Here is a 14,869-nt window from a genome sequence, read left to right as displayed (position 1 = left end):
AAAATCACAACTATCACAATTAGTCCAGAGCTTTTTAATTAAGGTAAAAATGTAGAATAGTCACAGGAGAAATCCTGCTTAGTTCCTCTTTAAGTGGTGCTTTAAAATACTGCAGTAACAATGAGACTGGGTTAGGGTTAGCTGCTCTGCAGTAAGGACGGAGAATCAAAACAAGCTGCTGTTGTTGCTGTGTGTTTGTTTGTATCCTCCACTCAAAGGGTCCATTCAAATGACCTTAATTTCCTTTCCTTTGCCTTTTCCCCCCAGAGTCTATGGGGGTCACAGTCATATTTGTTCCCATTCTCAGCCTCTCTCCCTCTGGACTGTTAACATCAACACTGTCCACTCTCACAGGAAAGGACAAGGACAAGGGGTATCATCTGCAGCAGCACAATCTCAAAAGAAAAACGGCAGCTTCCGTTTGATGACTTCCCCTTTCTGTGAGTCTGTGTGTGTGTGTGTGTCCCGTCTCATACTTTCAATAACAATAAGAGGAGAGGTCGCAGTAACACTTCCTCACAGCGTGCAGAGCCAGGATGTGTCAGAGCCGACGCACACATCACATCACATATGGTCCTGTGCTTAGAAGTGTGGGGTGTGGCGACCACCGCCGCTGCTGCTACCGTTCATTTCGCACACCCCTGCGTTTAGCGCTAACATGTCAAAGCTAAATTCTCATGTGATATCCCCCCCCCCCTCTTTATCTGGAAACATCACTCACTGGAACAATTATCTGGAAACCCTCTTGTTAGGAGAAAAATATGCATGTAGGAGTGTGGGAAGACTCTTTCTGGCCGTTGGTGTTGAAACACTAATGCAGATTTGGGGAAACACTGAAGGATGGCAGTCAGCTGTTGCAGATGCTAATGTGCTGTAGCAGCAAGTGAGGTTGGAGCCAAACAAGAAACAACCCCACTTCTCATTCTTGGATGATAAGTATATACAGATGGAGGATGTTTGAGACAAGGTTCAAAATCCTTCCTGTCCGCGACTCAAAATCTTCTGCTTACTGTTAAACTTAGCAGTTGCTCTTACAAGTGACAGTAAGAAGACTTACTGTCTTATTGATGGATCTGGGGAGGCTTTCATCCAAGACGGGGCCTTGATCTTCGTCGGCCAATCCAAAATCCAAAGACACCAGGAGAGGGTCTCGGAAATCGGGCCGGGCCTGTCGAGGAGAAGAGACAGGTGGAGCAAAGAGAGGAGCAGAGGGAGGGAGGGAAATTAAAGGATGAAGGGGGATAAAGGGGATGAGGAACAAAGGAACATCTATTTTAAAGGTTTTTTGAAATTTGGCAGATGATCTCTTGTTAAATTGTTGAAAATAATGATATCATTCAATTATAATTATGAGTAAGTGAGGTGTAAAAATGTTAACATTAACCTCTTATCCTCTACTAATCTGAGATATCAGGCATATCTGACAGTAATGATGTCTGTTCACACACCAGTGGCTGTTATAAGTTTCCATCACTGGCGGTTACACTGAAATAAAATCCACTTTTCACACTCAAACAATCGATTCAGCTCATTTAAAAGAACCTGAACGCACACGTTTTGTGTGAAAAGTTGAAAAATCATGGGGATCAACAAAGTTGCCCGGGTGCCTGTGCAAAATTTAAGAAAAATAATCCATCCAACAGCTGGGGAGATATTTCAGTCTGGAGCAAAGTGGTGCAGCCATCGACTGTCAGAGGTTTTTTTTTTTCCGTAGTAACGTAGCCGAAGAGACAGAGAGAGAGACAGAGAGAGAGAGCGCTAATCAAAACCTGCGAGTGTTTCACGGCCTTCTTCTGATTGAAACATGAGGACGCTGTTTGAAGGAGCTGCTTCACATTACTGTATGGTATGAACTGTATGTGCATGGTAAGGCGTAAATATGGGTCTTTCTGAACATGTGCCAAATGTTGATTAAACCCAGAGGCACCCGGAGAAGAGAAGAGAGGGATGCAACATGAGGCTGCAGGCGCTCCGCTGACCCCAGCGCAGCCTGGTATGTATGTTACTGTACTGTACAGATTGTGGCTGTTGCCTTTAAACATGTTAAATAGAGATCATACTCTATGTAAACTGCTTATCTACCACTCGCTGACCGCTGCGTGGCGGCCTGGAGGCAGACACGCTGGTTATTGATTTTTCCCTCCTCCATTTGTCCAGCTCCAGTGAATTTCATTAACTTCTTTTTTGCACATGTTTGCACACTTTCTACATACGGCGAATCGATGCTATTGTTTCAGTAGACATGCTCTCATGAGACTTCTTTTTTATACAGGAGTGGACGAGGTAATGGAAGTTTTAAATGTAGCAGCGACGAGCCAATTTATTTTTAATCTGAGGTTTTCCAACTGGTTTGGAGCTGGGTACTGTGCGGTGTGGACTTAACACAAACTGGACACTGCAAAAACTCAAAATCTTTCCAAGAATATTTGTCTTATTTCTTGTCAAAATGTCTCATTTCTAGTCAAAACTGATCTCTTTCCACTTAAAATAAGACTCGTCACCTAAAAATGAACTTGTTTTCAGATCATTTTCACTCGTTTCAAACTAATTTTCAATTGAAATAAGTAGAAAAAGTTTTTTGTGCTTGTAATAAAAAAGAAAAACTTGATCCACTATCAGATTTTTCCACTTATTTCAAGTGAAAATATGCTTGAAAGAAGTAAAAAGTGTCTAAAAACAAGCTGCTTTTTAATGTGATGAGTCTAATTTTAAGTAGAATGAGATTTGTTTTGACTAGAAATGACATTTTGACTAGAAACAAGACAAATATTCTTGGTAAGATTTTGAGTTTTTGCAGTGGAGCCACTGCTTTAACACACACTGAGCATTAAACACTTTCAGTTTGTCGCTGTCATATCCGTTCAGGTTTGGATCGTGGAGTCAGGTGGGATAGCTGTCGGCGCTGGATGCGTCTGCTATAAATTTTCCAAACCTCGCTGACCCGCTCTACCCGGGACTATGTGGGAAGTGTCTTCTGCGCAGACTGGCACTGTAGAACAGAGCAGGTATTCATACACAGACAGGACACACAACTGCAACAGCTGTTTCTACTGATTAGTTCCTCTTTCTCTCGCCTGTGGGCAGATAATCAGAAAAATCCAGCGAGCGGCTGCAGAGAGGGGGGAATCTGGTGCGTTCATTCGGCTCTAAATGTCACATCACGTAGGTTTTACAGTAGGCGGCGTAACTGTGATGTTCAGAGGTTTTCAGCTGTGATGAACAGCGTGCGATGTGTTTGTTGGACCGCTTGTAGAAATCATCCTCGACCCCGGAGTGTCACATTCTCAAAACACCTCATCCACTCTCCTTCTGTTCTCCAGTCTTTCTCTCATTTGATTTTTCTTTTCTTTTTTTTTTTGCCTTTTCTCTCCCCATCTCTCTGAGTGCCTCCAGATAATTTATCACTCACAGCAACATGGGGCTGCACTCGGCATGCTTTGATCAGGACGGGTCTGTTTCATGTTAGAGTCCTCCTCCTCTGCATAAGACTCCTCGCAGCTTTGTTCTGTCTTTTTTTTTTTTTTTTTACTCAAAACACCACTACATCTCCAGCGAGACTAGAAATTTGACTTTCATGAATGAACGTCACAAAAATCTGAGGTACGGACTGGAGCTACTTTGAACACCGTGTGTGTGTGTGTAAAAATTTTTGGGGGTTTGATTTCTTTCAGGTACAAAACAATAACTGATCCCATGTGTAGGTGAAGATCAGAGCACTTGCCGACATCATGAAGGTCTCTTGCACACACTTTCTCTCTCCGTCTTTGATGTGGAAGGTCTTGGAAATCCTACGATCATTTTTGTCATCCGAGTGAATAAATGAAGCCCTGGCTTTTGCACGCAGAGCGTCCAGAGTCAAGTCGTAGCGGATCTCTGCAGGACAGGACAGGTAAGAGAAAAACAAAAAACAAAAATGAATAACACTACAGTCTGTTAAAGGACAGAATCACGCACACGAGTACGAGATGTTCGTGCGGCTCACCTGCAGAAAAGTCCACGTCCTTGTTGTCAGATTTGATAGTGTAGACGAAACACACTTCAGTCTTCACACACACAGATTTGCGCCCGTTATGTTCACACTGGTACTGAGACTGCTGCAGGTTTATTTTAACGGGGTCAAAGGTCATGTTGGCACGGAGCTCTGCAACGTCTCTGGACCTGGGGAAATCACATTAACATGCCAACTTAGAAACACAGTAGTTGAGTTAAGTCGAGTGTGTTTACTCTACACACAGTCAACTTATTTCTTTTTTCTTACTTCATGCCTCCACTTTGCTAGCCTCATAAACCAGCCTCTCCTCTCCGGAAATGCATTTCATTTCATTTCATTTCTCCCTGTGAAGTGAAATGAAAAGTGCATTTCATTTCGGAAATGCATTTCATTTCATTTCTCCCTGTGAAATGAAATGCATTTCCGGGAGAGGCTGGTTTACGAGGCTACCACTTTGCTACATTTCAGTGAAAAGTAAAGGAAAAAATCTATATAAATTTGTGCTGCAGAACATTTGTTATCCCTCGCTGCAATGTTAACTATCTCATCACCCCCGCAGTACGTCAGTGAGGGGTCATGTGACCCTTGGGAACCTCTGGATTCAACTACAAGCTATATAAAGAGCAGTAAATTTAGCTCCGCCTTGTCCGTTAACAATACACGGATGCATTTTGTCAGATGCATACAGTATGTGAGTCAGGGTCCGCTCTGCATTTCTGCATAAGGAGTAGTTTTACTTTCTGTTTTCATGCAAAGTGTGAGCTGTGTGCATTCATCAACTTTCTTGAAGGAAGGAACAAGAAACGGATGCAGACTGAGTATTAAACTTGGCTCAACTCTCTTTCTCTCTCTCTCTCTCTCCACCCAGCACAGCCAGCAGTTCAGGAAGAGCAGTCGTCGCTGCTGCCAAATCCTATTTAAACTCTAAGCCACTTGGGAGATGGAGTTTTCACACAGCTTCGTTGAGCCTCTGCCAGTATAGGAACTGTGGGAGAGGGTCGGCCTGGGAAGTTAAATCATTGGTGTGGGCTGATATGTCTCAAAACTTTTGGGGTTGAATTCTGTGGGCTGGGCTCCAACAGTGAAGGATGTAGCCAGGAGTTTTTAACACAGAGATCATTAGGAAGTTGTTGGTCTCAAGCCTACAAGCCCAGTGGGACATGCACAGCTGTCTAAACCAGAGTAAGACAATGCCAAGTGGACATGTGAGATGATGTCTCCAGGATACGAGCGCTGCTGCTGCTGCTCCTGCTGCTGCTCCTGCTGCTGCTCCTGCTGCTGCTGCTGGTAATAATTCAAGGGGAATGTGTACTGTAGTTTGAGGAGTGAATGTTTATATGTGAGGACGGGTCGGGACTCGGGTCTCACCAGAATAGCGAAGCCCCTCCCAGACCTCCTATGGTTACATCAGTGATTCCATCTCCATTCAGGTCCATGACTCCATGTATGGACTGACCGAAGAACTTCACCTTCTTGCCGTCTCCACCTGCGGGGATCCGCTACAGAGACGCCACAGAACCAATGAAAACATGTTAATCTAAGTGAAACGTCATATTTTATTATCAGTTCAGAAAACTTTATTTATCCCATACGGGCAATTCAGTTTACAGCTCCCAGTTCAATTAAGTTAGAATAGAAAAAGCACAACACATCACACAACAATCATTCAAGTTTTCAGTAAATCAGTTCAACTCATGGTTTCCCAACAGCGATGTCATGTACATGTGCAAATATGCAAGTAGATAAATAAATAAATGACAAGCACAAACCTACTTGGCATTCATCAACCTAATAACTGAAGGGATAAAAGAATTTGAGCAGCGATTTGTCTTCCTCAGGGGGGCAGAGTAGCGTCGCCCTGAGGGCATCAGAGTAAATTCACCAGACGTGACCATGGTCTCCCTGCTTCAGGATGCATTTTGCTTCCTGGACCACATGTTTTTTCCAGAGCACACTCAGATCTGTGAGCTGGACTCCAATAATATTGGAGCAGACTCTGACAATCTGATTAAGACTGTTTTTGTCCTTCACCGACAGACCATTGAACCAACAAATAAACGAGAACGTTAAAAGACTCTCAATAAAAGAATGATGGCGGCGGAGTCATGATGATAAAAGGAACATAAAATGGTTTTAGAAACACTAAAAGAGATTAGTTTCCGCATCAGGTGGATTCTTTGTTGTCCCCGTTTGACATGTGACTAAAAGTCAAATTCAAAGCAGAACTAAGCTGAATATTTGTGTTAATATAAGTCTTAAATAGTTCTATCTTCCGACAGCAATCACTTACATAGAGTGTTTGGACCGAAACACGGGTCTGTCAGTCACTCTGCTCTGCTGTAAGCCGAGGAGAAAACTTTCCTTGTATCCTACAACCTTTATCCAATGAGGAGAGAGAACGGCATAAAGGGGCGGTCCTCTCTGTGTGTGCAGCCAAAGGATGCGCGTGAATGTGGTGACGTAGGGACGAGGGCGGGGACTGCTAACTCCATCGGCTGACAAAAAGTTAGCCAAAACGACCGAATCGCTTACTTCTGCTTTAAGATGGGAGTCAAATATGGTTCCTAAGTATTTATAGGTTTGTACGGTTTGGCCTGGTTCACCATGTATCTGGCTATTTTTGGCTCTTTTTTATTTTTTATTTGAGCAGATCCCTGCCGGTGGTGCTGAAAACTGTTCTCACCTGCACAAACTTCTCTTTCAGAGACGTCTTATCTCCGTGGTAGATGTAGACGGCTCCTCGGTGGTCGTTCTCAAACGGCGCACCGATTGCAACATCGTTAAACCCGTCCAGGTTGAGATCCGACACCGCAGCGATGGCCGTACCAAACCGGGCGCCACATGGTTCGTTTTTATTAGTGCAGCTGGCCGAGTGGGCGGTGCAGCAGGACTGATTGACAGGCTTTAATGTGAACTCGTACTGAAACTGGCCGTCCTGGTAATGAAGCAAAGAGTAAACATCATATCATTACAATCACATGCGTGACTTTCTGTAGAAAAATCTGACGCAACACAACTGAACTTTCAAACAAAGACAGAGACAAACAAATTTTCACTCGTCTGTACCTGGTCGACTTTATAAACGTAGACTTGTCCCTGCTCGTTTCGGTCGGAGCCCATGAACATCGGAGCTCCGACTAAAAGCAGGTCTGTGTAGGAATCCCCGTCCACATCGAGGGTCTGCAGCACGCTGCCGAAGTAGGAGCCGATCTGCACAGAGGAGTCACAGGTCATCAGTTAGTGCTGAACCAGAAAACACTGAACTTACTGAAGCATAAAGTTGTATTAACACGGCTCTGACCTCTGTATGATTTTCTATATTTTATCATTATAAGCTCATCTAGTGACTGTATTTCTAAAGATTCATGGGAGCTGTAGAAGTTAAATGATGGCAAAGAAACTGGTGTATCTGGATTTGCAGTAGTAGTAAGGACTACTTTTATACCTTACACTTGATTATATGCTTCAAAAATACACACACACACAATAAAATCAGAAATGCATTGAAAACACTACAACTAATTACACCACAACAAATAACAAAATTTTATGGAACACATTAGTATAAATTAAAGCAGAAGTAAGTGATATATTTGTGTTAATATAAGTCTTAAATAGTTATATCTTCTGACAGCAATCACTTACATAGAGTGTTTGGACTGAAACACGGGTCTCTCAGTCACTCTGCTCTGCTCTGAGCCGAAGAGAAAACATTTATCGTATCCTACAGTTTTTATCCAATGAGGAGAGAGAACGGCATGCAGGGCTGTGTGTGCAGCCAAGGGACGCCGTGAATGTGGCGACGTAGGGACGAGGACTGTTATGGTGCGTTCAAGGAAACTCGTATTTTTCCGACCGTGAAGTGGTACCAGTTCGATCTGGTACGAGTTCACGGGTCGGAAGTTACGAGTGGCCGTTATAGTGACTTTCACCGGTAAAACAGGTCGGAAAAACACGAGTGGGTTGCCTGAAACGCTACAAAGTCGTAAGTTGTGACTTGAAGCTGTAATTTACGATTTCAAAAGCCTGCCTGGAACGCAGCATTAGCGAAAACGACCGGACCACTTACTTCTGCTTTAATACGTTTTTTGTTTGTTTGTTTCTTACCTTGGTTACCCTGTAGGTTTTAATATAGGTTTGAATATATGTGACATACATAAAATTGGCCGTTTTCATATATACACATATATGCTATATACGTATATGGTGCATATATGCACAGATAAACTTCATATAAGTTTCATATATGCGCATATATGAAACCTATATGCAGTTTATCTGTGCATATATACAGCATATATATAGCATATATGCATATGCATATATGAAAACAGCCAATTTTATGTATGTCACATATATTCAAACCTATATTAAAACCTATAGGTTCTTTCTGTGTGGGTACTTTTTTTGTTTGCTCTATTTTAGGAAATCCAGTTGTTTTGCACCTCAGGGCCACCGTAGATTTTTTTACTCTCACCTTTGACATTTCCTCTAGAGGCAATCATCTTATCTTATCTTGTCTTTCTTGAGTATAATAGTAAGTACAACAGCATGCAACATGTTCGCTTAGAGTTTGAGATTACTGAGTTTTACCAGGCGCCAGACTGAAGAGGACTCACCTGTTCTCCTCTCAGTATCTGCGAGACGACGGTGTTGTTCTTCTCCTTCAGACGATAGATGACGACGCGGCCTGTGTGGTTGTACCGCGGCGCGCCCGTGATGTAAAGCATGCCATTAGGGGTGGATGCTGACTGGACATCATAGCCTGGAGAGAAAAAATGCATACACAAGCACATACTCTATTAGAGTCAATGCATTATTGTACACACTACATAAACAGGCATCACCAGGAATGTGTCATACAGGGATAATTATGTCATGAGGAAAAACTGCTCCGGCTCTTTGAGGGATATTTTTAGAAGCTGTTTTTTTTTTCCTGCCAGCTGTTTACGTCTGAGCGAGAGGACGAAACTATAAAACACTACTGGAAGTTGGCAGGAACTCACACAGACCTGAGTGTACACCCCTCCACTCTCAGATCAGACAAGGACATGGAGGTTATGTATGCAAAGTCCGTGGTCAGACCATTAGATAGGAGCATATGCCAGCAGCTGAGTTTACAATACGCGAGCCTGGACCCACCAGTGCTGCTTCTAATGACATGTTGATTAAATAACTTGATATTAAGATGCTGCGGTTGCTCTACAGGCCATAAAAGGCAGCAGGACAGAGAGAGAGAGGAGCCTGCGTGTATTATTTATGTGACACAAAGAGAGAGGCATCTGCTGTCAAAGTTAAGACAAATTACAAATCTTGAAGCTGCATGCAAGAGAGGCTCTGTTTTTATTCTGCAGCTGTAAGATTTCACTTAATCCCCTCAGAGATCTAGTTTATCTGGCTCTCTGTTAAACACAGAAACACTCAGAGAGAGGTGTTCATGCAAGTGTAAAAAGTGCTTTAACGTGTGTATTCTCTCTCTCTTGTTCAGCTCACGTGTTTTTCCTAAAAACCCATGAAAAATTGGCTCAAACCTTAAATGTTACTAAATATATATTTATATAGTAATATATATATATATATATATCTTATGTAAAAGAGACCAGCACCACTAGATAGTGTAATAACGTGACTGTATATGCAATCAGTTAAGTCAAAAAAGTGAATTTAGGACATTTCACTCTATTTTCACACCTTCATGTGCAAAAAGTGATGTGAAAAGTTCAGTTATTACTCTTTTTATTACCATTTTTTTCATTCCTGATGGTTGAGTATTTGTGAAGCTTCTCAGTCACCTTGAAAACCGATATCTATGTGTGTGACATGTGAGGGAAATTATGTGAAATAGGTGACTGAGAAAAGACTTACCGGTGTACCCAGCCAGTCTTTCATAGCCGGCTTCAGTCTTTGGGTCATAAAACTGGTTCTTGTCTGGGATGACTGTTTCTCCTGGCATATGCATTACCACTGTCCCGTTCCAGTCGTACGCTCCCACTGCTCCCAGTAACACGCCTTCCTGCAGGAGACAACGGAATTTTTTATTTTATTTTGTTTTTTTCTATATTATTGTTATTAGTCACTATTATTTTTATTCATTTTTTCATGTTATCTTGTGCTTTTGTACATTAAATTCTAACATTAATATTATTATAAGGTGGAGGCTTCAGATAAGCCCACCGTGGTTTTTGCCTCTCCCTGCACTGTTTCATTATTATCTATTATGTTTTATGTTGTATTCTTTTAAATTGTGCAAAATAAAAAGACAAAGACAAATGATACCAGTGGATCCAAGGGCTAAAAGGTGAGGATATTCTTTGTGTTTCTTTCCTTTGATATCTTTTTCAGATGCAGATTAAGATTCAGAAAACTTTATTGATCCAAATAAGGACATTTCATTAGCATCTTACCTCATATCACATACAGGGGTCAGAAAAGGACAACCAATAAATAGTGAATAAATACCAATAAAAATTTACTATGGTAATAAAGAACATTGTTACATGGCCATCTTGTATATACACAGACTCCTGCACACTGTTAAACTTGCACAGAAGATTTAATGGCAGCAACGTTTCGGTGCTAAGGCCTTCTTCAGGCAAAACAGACTATCATGTTAAAGCATTGATTAGACTCATTTAAAATGACTTATTTAAAATAATTACAATCAGAGTTTAACAACCTATAGTAATAGCGGAGGGAATAAAAGATTTGAAGAAACGATTAGTTCTCCTTGACAGTGCATTAAAGTATACGCTGCGAAATTGAATACATTTGTGTTTTTTTTTGCTTAGAATAAACAACACGCTTAAAACATCTGGACAAAAATAGAATAAAGCACAAAAAGACAAAAGTTAAAACATAAAAATGTCCATCAATCAGCGTGTTATTTGTTGACGGGAAACTGAGTTATCTAACAGGAAGGGGAGGGGTCACACAGGACATAACACAGGTCATTAGTCACAATGAGCTGCATCGAGTGGGTCTTTCCCACTACTTGCTGGTAAAACGAGACCTTGCATGTCTGACACTCAGCTGCACAACTAAGTTTGGCTGCGTTTGGTTTTGTTTGGTTTGGTTGAATGAGACACGGCAGGCGCAGACCTTGTGTACACAACGATTGAGGGCGATAAAAATGAGTCAGGAGCAGGAAGAGAGGAAAATGAAGTAAGCACGTTTGTTTTAAAATAGACATAGGAAATACCTAATGATTGAATCCAAGAGGCGTGTAAGCATGTTGTGTTTTTTTTTTTTTTTTTTACAGTGGTCAACCAGCTTCTGATTCAGCCTCTCCTCCTCACTGTCTCTCATGCTGAACGGGCGGTTTGCCCTTTTTCCTTCTTTTCGCTGTCTCTCGCACACTCTCGTGCAAACAGACAAAACAGCAGCAGCAGCAGCGTGAGCAGACGGGACAGAGAGCCACTGTGTGTGGAAACTTCTACTGACTGGAGTGAATCACCAAAGGGTTGAAGATGCAACCAGAGATATAACACGAGCTGAGCAAACATCCATACCGTCAAATCCACTCACACGCAAGAACATCAGATTAATAGTTCCTTGTAGACCAAACGCCTACAGACATGTAAACTTCCCTAAAGAGGTCAAACACACACTCGTCTGTCTGATTCAGCGATTTTACAGCGAACCACTGCCTTTTTTTCATTACAAATATGGCGTTGTGTGTTTGTCTGACATACAATAATTTGATTTAGACTTACTTTAGAAGTATGTGCACTAAATCCAGCCTGGGACATCTCCATATTAAAGGAGGAGGTGTAGTTGCCGGTGGTGGCTGAGGAAGGAAAAGTTCATTTGAAACACATGTATCTCATATTATACAGTAGATGCATTACTGATGAATTAAGTCAGATTAAAGGAGAATTCTGGTCATTTTTGACCCCTAAATCGTTGTCCTGATGGTCACCCAGTGTTGTGGGGAGCAAAAAACGCGACTAAAATTGATGCAGGTGAACCAGAGTTACACCATGGCTAAACGGCGCTAGGGATAGCGACAACGCTAACCTATGGGGCAATTTTTTCAACCACAACAAACACTAAAAAAACAACCAAATATCTATAGTACAGTACAGTAATGTCTTTCCAGGATGTTTCAGAGTTAGGCTGTCTGAGGTGAGTGATTACATGCAAAAAGACAAAGTTTATACTGTTTATACTGTACACTAAATGAGTTCAGTGGTGTGTCATAAGGATTCCAGTCATGTACCATAGATATTTGATTGTTTTTTGAGTGTTTGTTGTGGTTGAAAAAATTGCCTCCGTAGTTTAGCGTTGTCGCTATCCCTAGCGCCGGGTAGCCATGGTGTAACTCCGGTTTGCCTGCATCAATTTTAGTCGCGTTTTTTGCTCCACACAACACTGGGTGACCATCAAGAGAACGATTTTAAGGGGTCAAAAATGACCGGAATTCTCCTTTAAGAAACAAACTGTGATCTACTTGCAAGTGTTTTCTGTGATTACCTTCCAAAGCGAAAATCTTTTTCCCCAGAGCGTCCACAATGGTCAACAGCGCCACCTCATCAGACACGTTGAAGAAGTGGTCTTTGAGCGGGCTGGAGATGGCCTCAATCTCCTTGATAAACTTCTGCACTTCCTCTGCACTTTTGTTCTGACGATTGTAGTCTCCCAACACCTGGAAACACAGTGAACTATAGTTTAACAACATGAGTGAGTGACAGAGCGAGTAACCCGCTGATTTAAATGATTATATTTGGTAACACTTTACAATAAGGTACATTAGAGTAGTTAATGAGGAACTAATGAAGAACTAATGAGGAACTAATGAGTAGTTAGTGAGGAATTGAGGTACACAAAATTACAGTAGTTACTGAGGAACTAAGGTACACAAAAGTAGAGTAGCTACTGAGGAACTACTGATTAATTAACTATTAGTTAATGGTCAGTTCTTCAGGAACCCCTGATCAAATTTCAGAGGAGTAGTTACTGAGGAACTAATGAGGAACTATTAATGATCAGTTCTTCATTAACTCGTGATCAAATTTCATAGATAGTTAATCACAACTTGATGATTAGTGAACTCGTTACTTCATCAGTACAGAATCATTACTCAATAACATGTCCAGTAGTTAACCTTTATGACCTAAAGTGACACATAATGAGTGGTTTTTCATTTCTTCATCTTCATCTTTACATTAGTAGCCTTTAAAAAAAATCACAGACAGCAGGATTCTTGAGAAGATTTTATTCATTAATTTCAGACCACATACACATCAATATGACCATCCATGTTGCCTTCGAAATAAATATGATGTTTGTCACATGTTTGGTAGGCTAAATGAATGTATCATGGGGCTGTGTGTAAAGTACTGTATACTGATCACACCGTGGTTCACAGTAAAGTTGTTTGAGGTGCACAAAATTTAGAGTAGTTATTTACTATGAAACAAATATGGAATGAATGAGGAACTCACTATTAGTTAATGGCGAGTTCTTCAGTAACTCCTAATCAAATTACTGAGGAACTAACTATTACTTAATCATTAGTTACCCTTTTTGTGTACCTTAAGGTAAAGCGAGACATCAAAATGAGTAGGTAATGAGTACTGAATCATTGTGCTGCTGACGTATCAGCTGGCCGATAAATAGCTGATAAATAGCTGATAAATGATACGTCAGCAGCACGTCGGATGACGCTTCTGAGGAAGTCCGGAGTCACAGTCGAAACTGTCAAGCAGGTAACATCACCCTTGATTTCATTGTCTGAACAAAAGAAAAATATAACTAAGGGTAACTAATGATTAAGTAATGATTCAGTACTCATTACCTACTCATTTTGATGTCTCGCTTTACCTTAAGGTACACAAAAAGGGTAACTAATGATTAAGTAATAGTTAGTTCCTCAGTAATTTGATTAGGAGTTACTGAAGAACTCGCCATTAACTAATATTGAGTTCCTCATTCATTCCAAATTTGTTTCATAGTAAATAACTACTCTAAATTTTGTGCACCTCAAACAACTTTACTGTGAACCACGGTGTGATCAGTATACAGTACTTTACACACAGCCCCATGATACATTCATTTAGCCTACCAAACATGTGACAAACATCATATTTATTTCGAAGGCAACATGGATGGTCATATTGATGTGTATGTGGTCTGAAATTAATGAATAAAATCTTCTCAAGAATCCCGCTGTCTGTGATTTTTTTAAGGAACTAGGCTACTAATGTAAAGATGAAGATGAAGAAATGAAAAACCACTCATTATGTGTCACTTTAGGTCATAAAGGTTAACTACTGGACATGTTATTGAGTAATGATTCTGTACTGATGAAGTAACTAGTTCACTAATCATCAAGTTGTGATTAACTATCTATGAAATTTGATCACGAGTTAATGAAGAACTGATCATTAATATTAGTTCCTCATTAGTTCCTCAGTAACTACTCCTCTGAAATTTGATTAGGGGTTCCTGAAGAACTGACCATTAACTAATAGTTAGTTAATCATTAGTTCCTCAGTAACTACTCTAATTTTGTGTACCTCAGTTCCCTAACTAACTACTCATTAGTTCCTCAGTAACTACCCCTCTGAAATCTGATCAGGGGTTCCTGAAGAACTGACCATTAACTAATAGTTAATTAATCAGTAGTTCCTCAGTAACTACTCTAATGTTGTGTACCTTAGTTCCTCAGTAACTACTGTAATTTTGTGTACCTCAATTCCTCACTAACTACTCATTAGTTCCTCATTAACTACTCTAATTTTGTGTACCTTATTGTAAAGTGTTACCTTATATTTGAATAATTGGGAAAATAGTTAGTCATTAAACTTTCCTCCGGTCTTCTCTTTCCAAAATTCTCCAATATTATTTATTTGATGAAATTATTAAATGTAGCCAATT

At 40.8% G+C, this 14,869-nt stretch overlaps 1 protein-coding gene across 1 annotated transcript in view; it reads right to left on the bottom strand.

Annotated features, from left to right (window-relative positions):
• Nucleotides 1-14,869, bottom strand: part of itga1 (integrin, alpha 1) — a 41,588-nt gene that overhangs the window by 9,503 nt on the left and 17,216 nt on the right. The window contains exons 8-17 of the mRNA XM_083983188.1: nt 12,464-12,635; nt 11,704-11,777; nt 9,857-10,004; nt 8,611-8,756; nt 7,058-7,201; nt 6,675-6,926; nt 5,360-5,490; nt 3,983-4,158; nt 3,722-3,873; nt 1,058-1,168 (exon numbers count right to left, since the gene is read on the bottom strand). Of these exons, the coding sequence (XP_083839314.1) occupies nt 1,058-1,168; nt 3,722-3,873; nt 3,983-4,158; nt 5,360-5,490; nt 6,675-6,926; nt 7,058-7,201; nt 8,611-8,756; nt 9,857-10,004; nt 11,704-11,777; nt 12,464-12,635 (1,506 nt within the window). The remainder of the gene's footprint in view (nt 1-1,057; nt 1,169-3,721; nt 3,874-3,982; nt 4,159-5,359; nt 5,491-6,674; nt 6,927-7,057; nt 7,202-8,610; nt 8,757-9,856; nt 10,005-11,703; nt 11,778-12,463; nt 12,636-14,869) is intronic.

Source organism: Trachurus trachurus (assembly GCF_905171665.1).
Source record: "Trachurus trachurus genome assembly, chromosome: 12".
Classification (NCBI taxonomy): Eukaryota; Metazoa; Chordata; class Actinopteri; order Carangiformes; family Carangidae; genus Trachurus; species Trachurus trachurus.
This window is presented reverse-complemented; position numbering and strand designations above follow the sequence as displayed.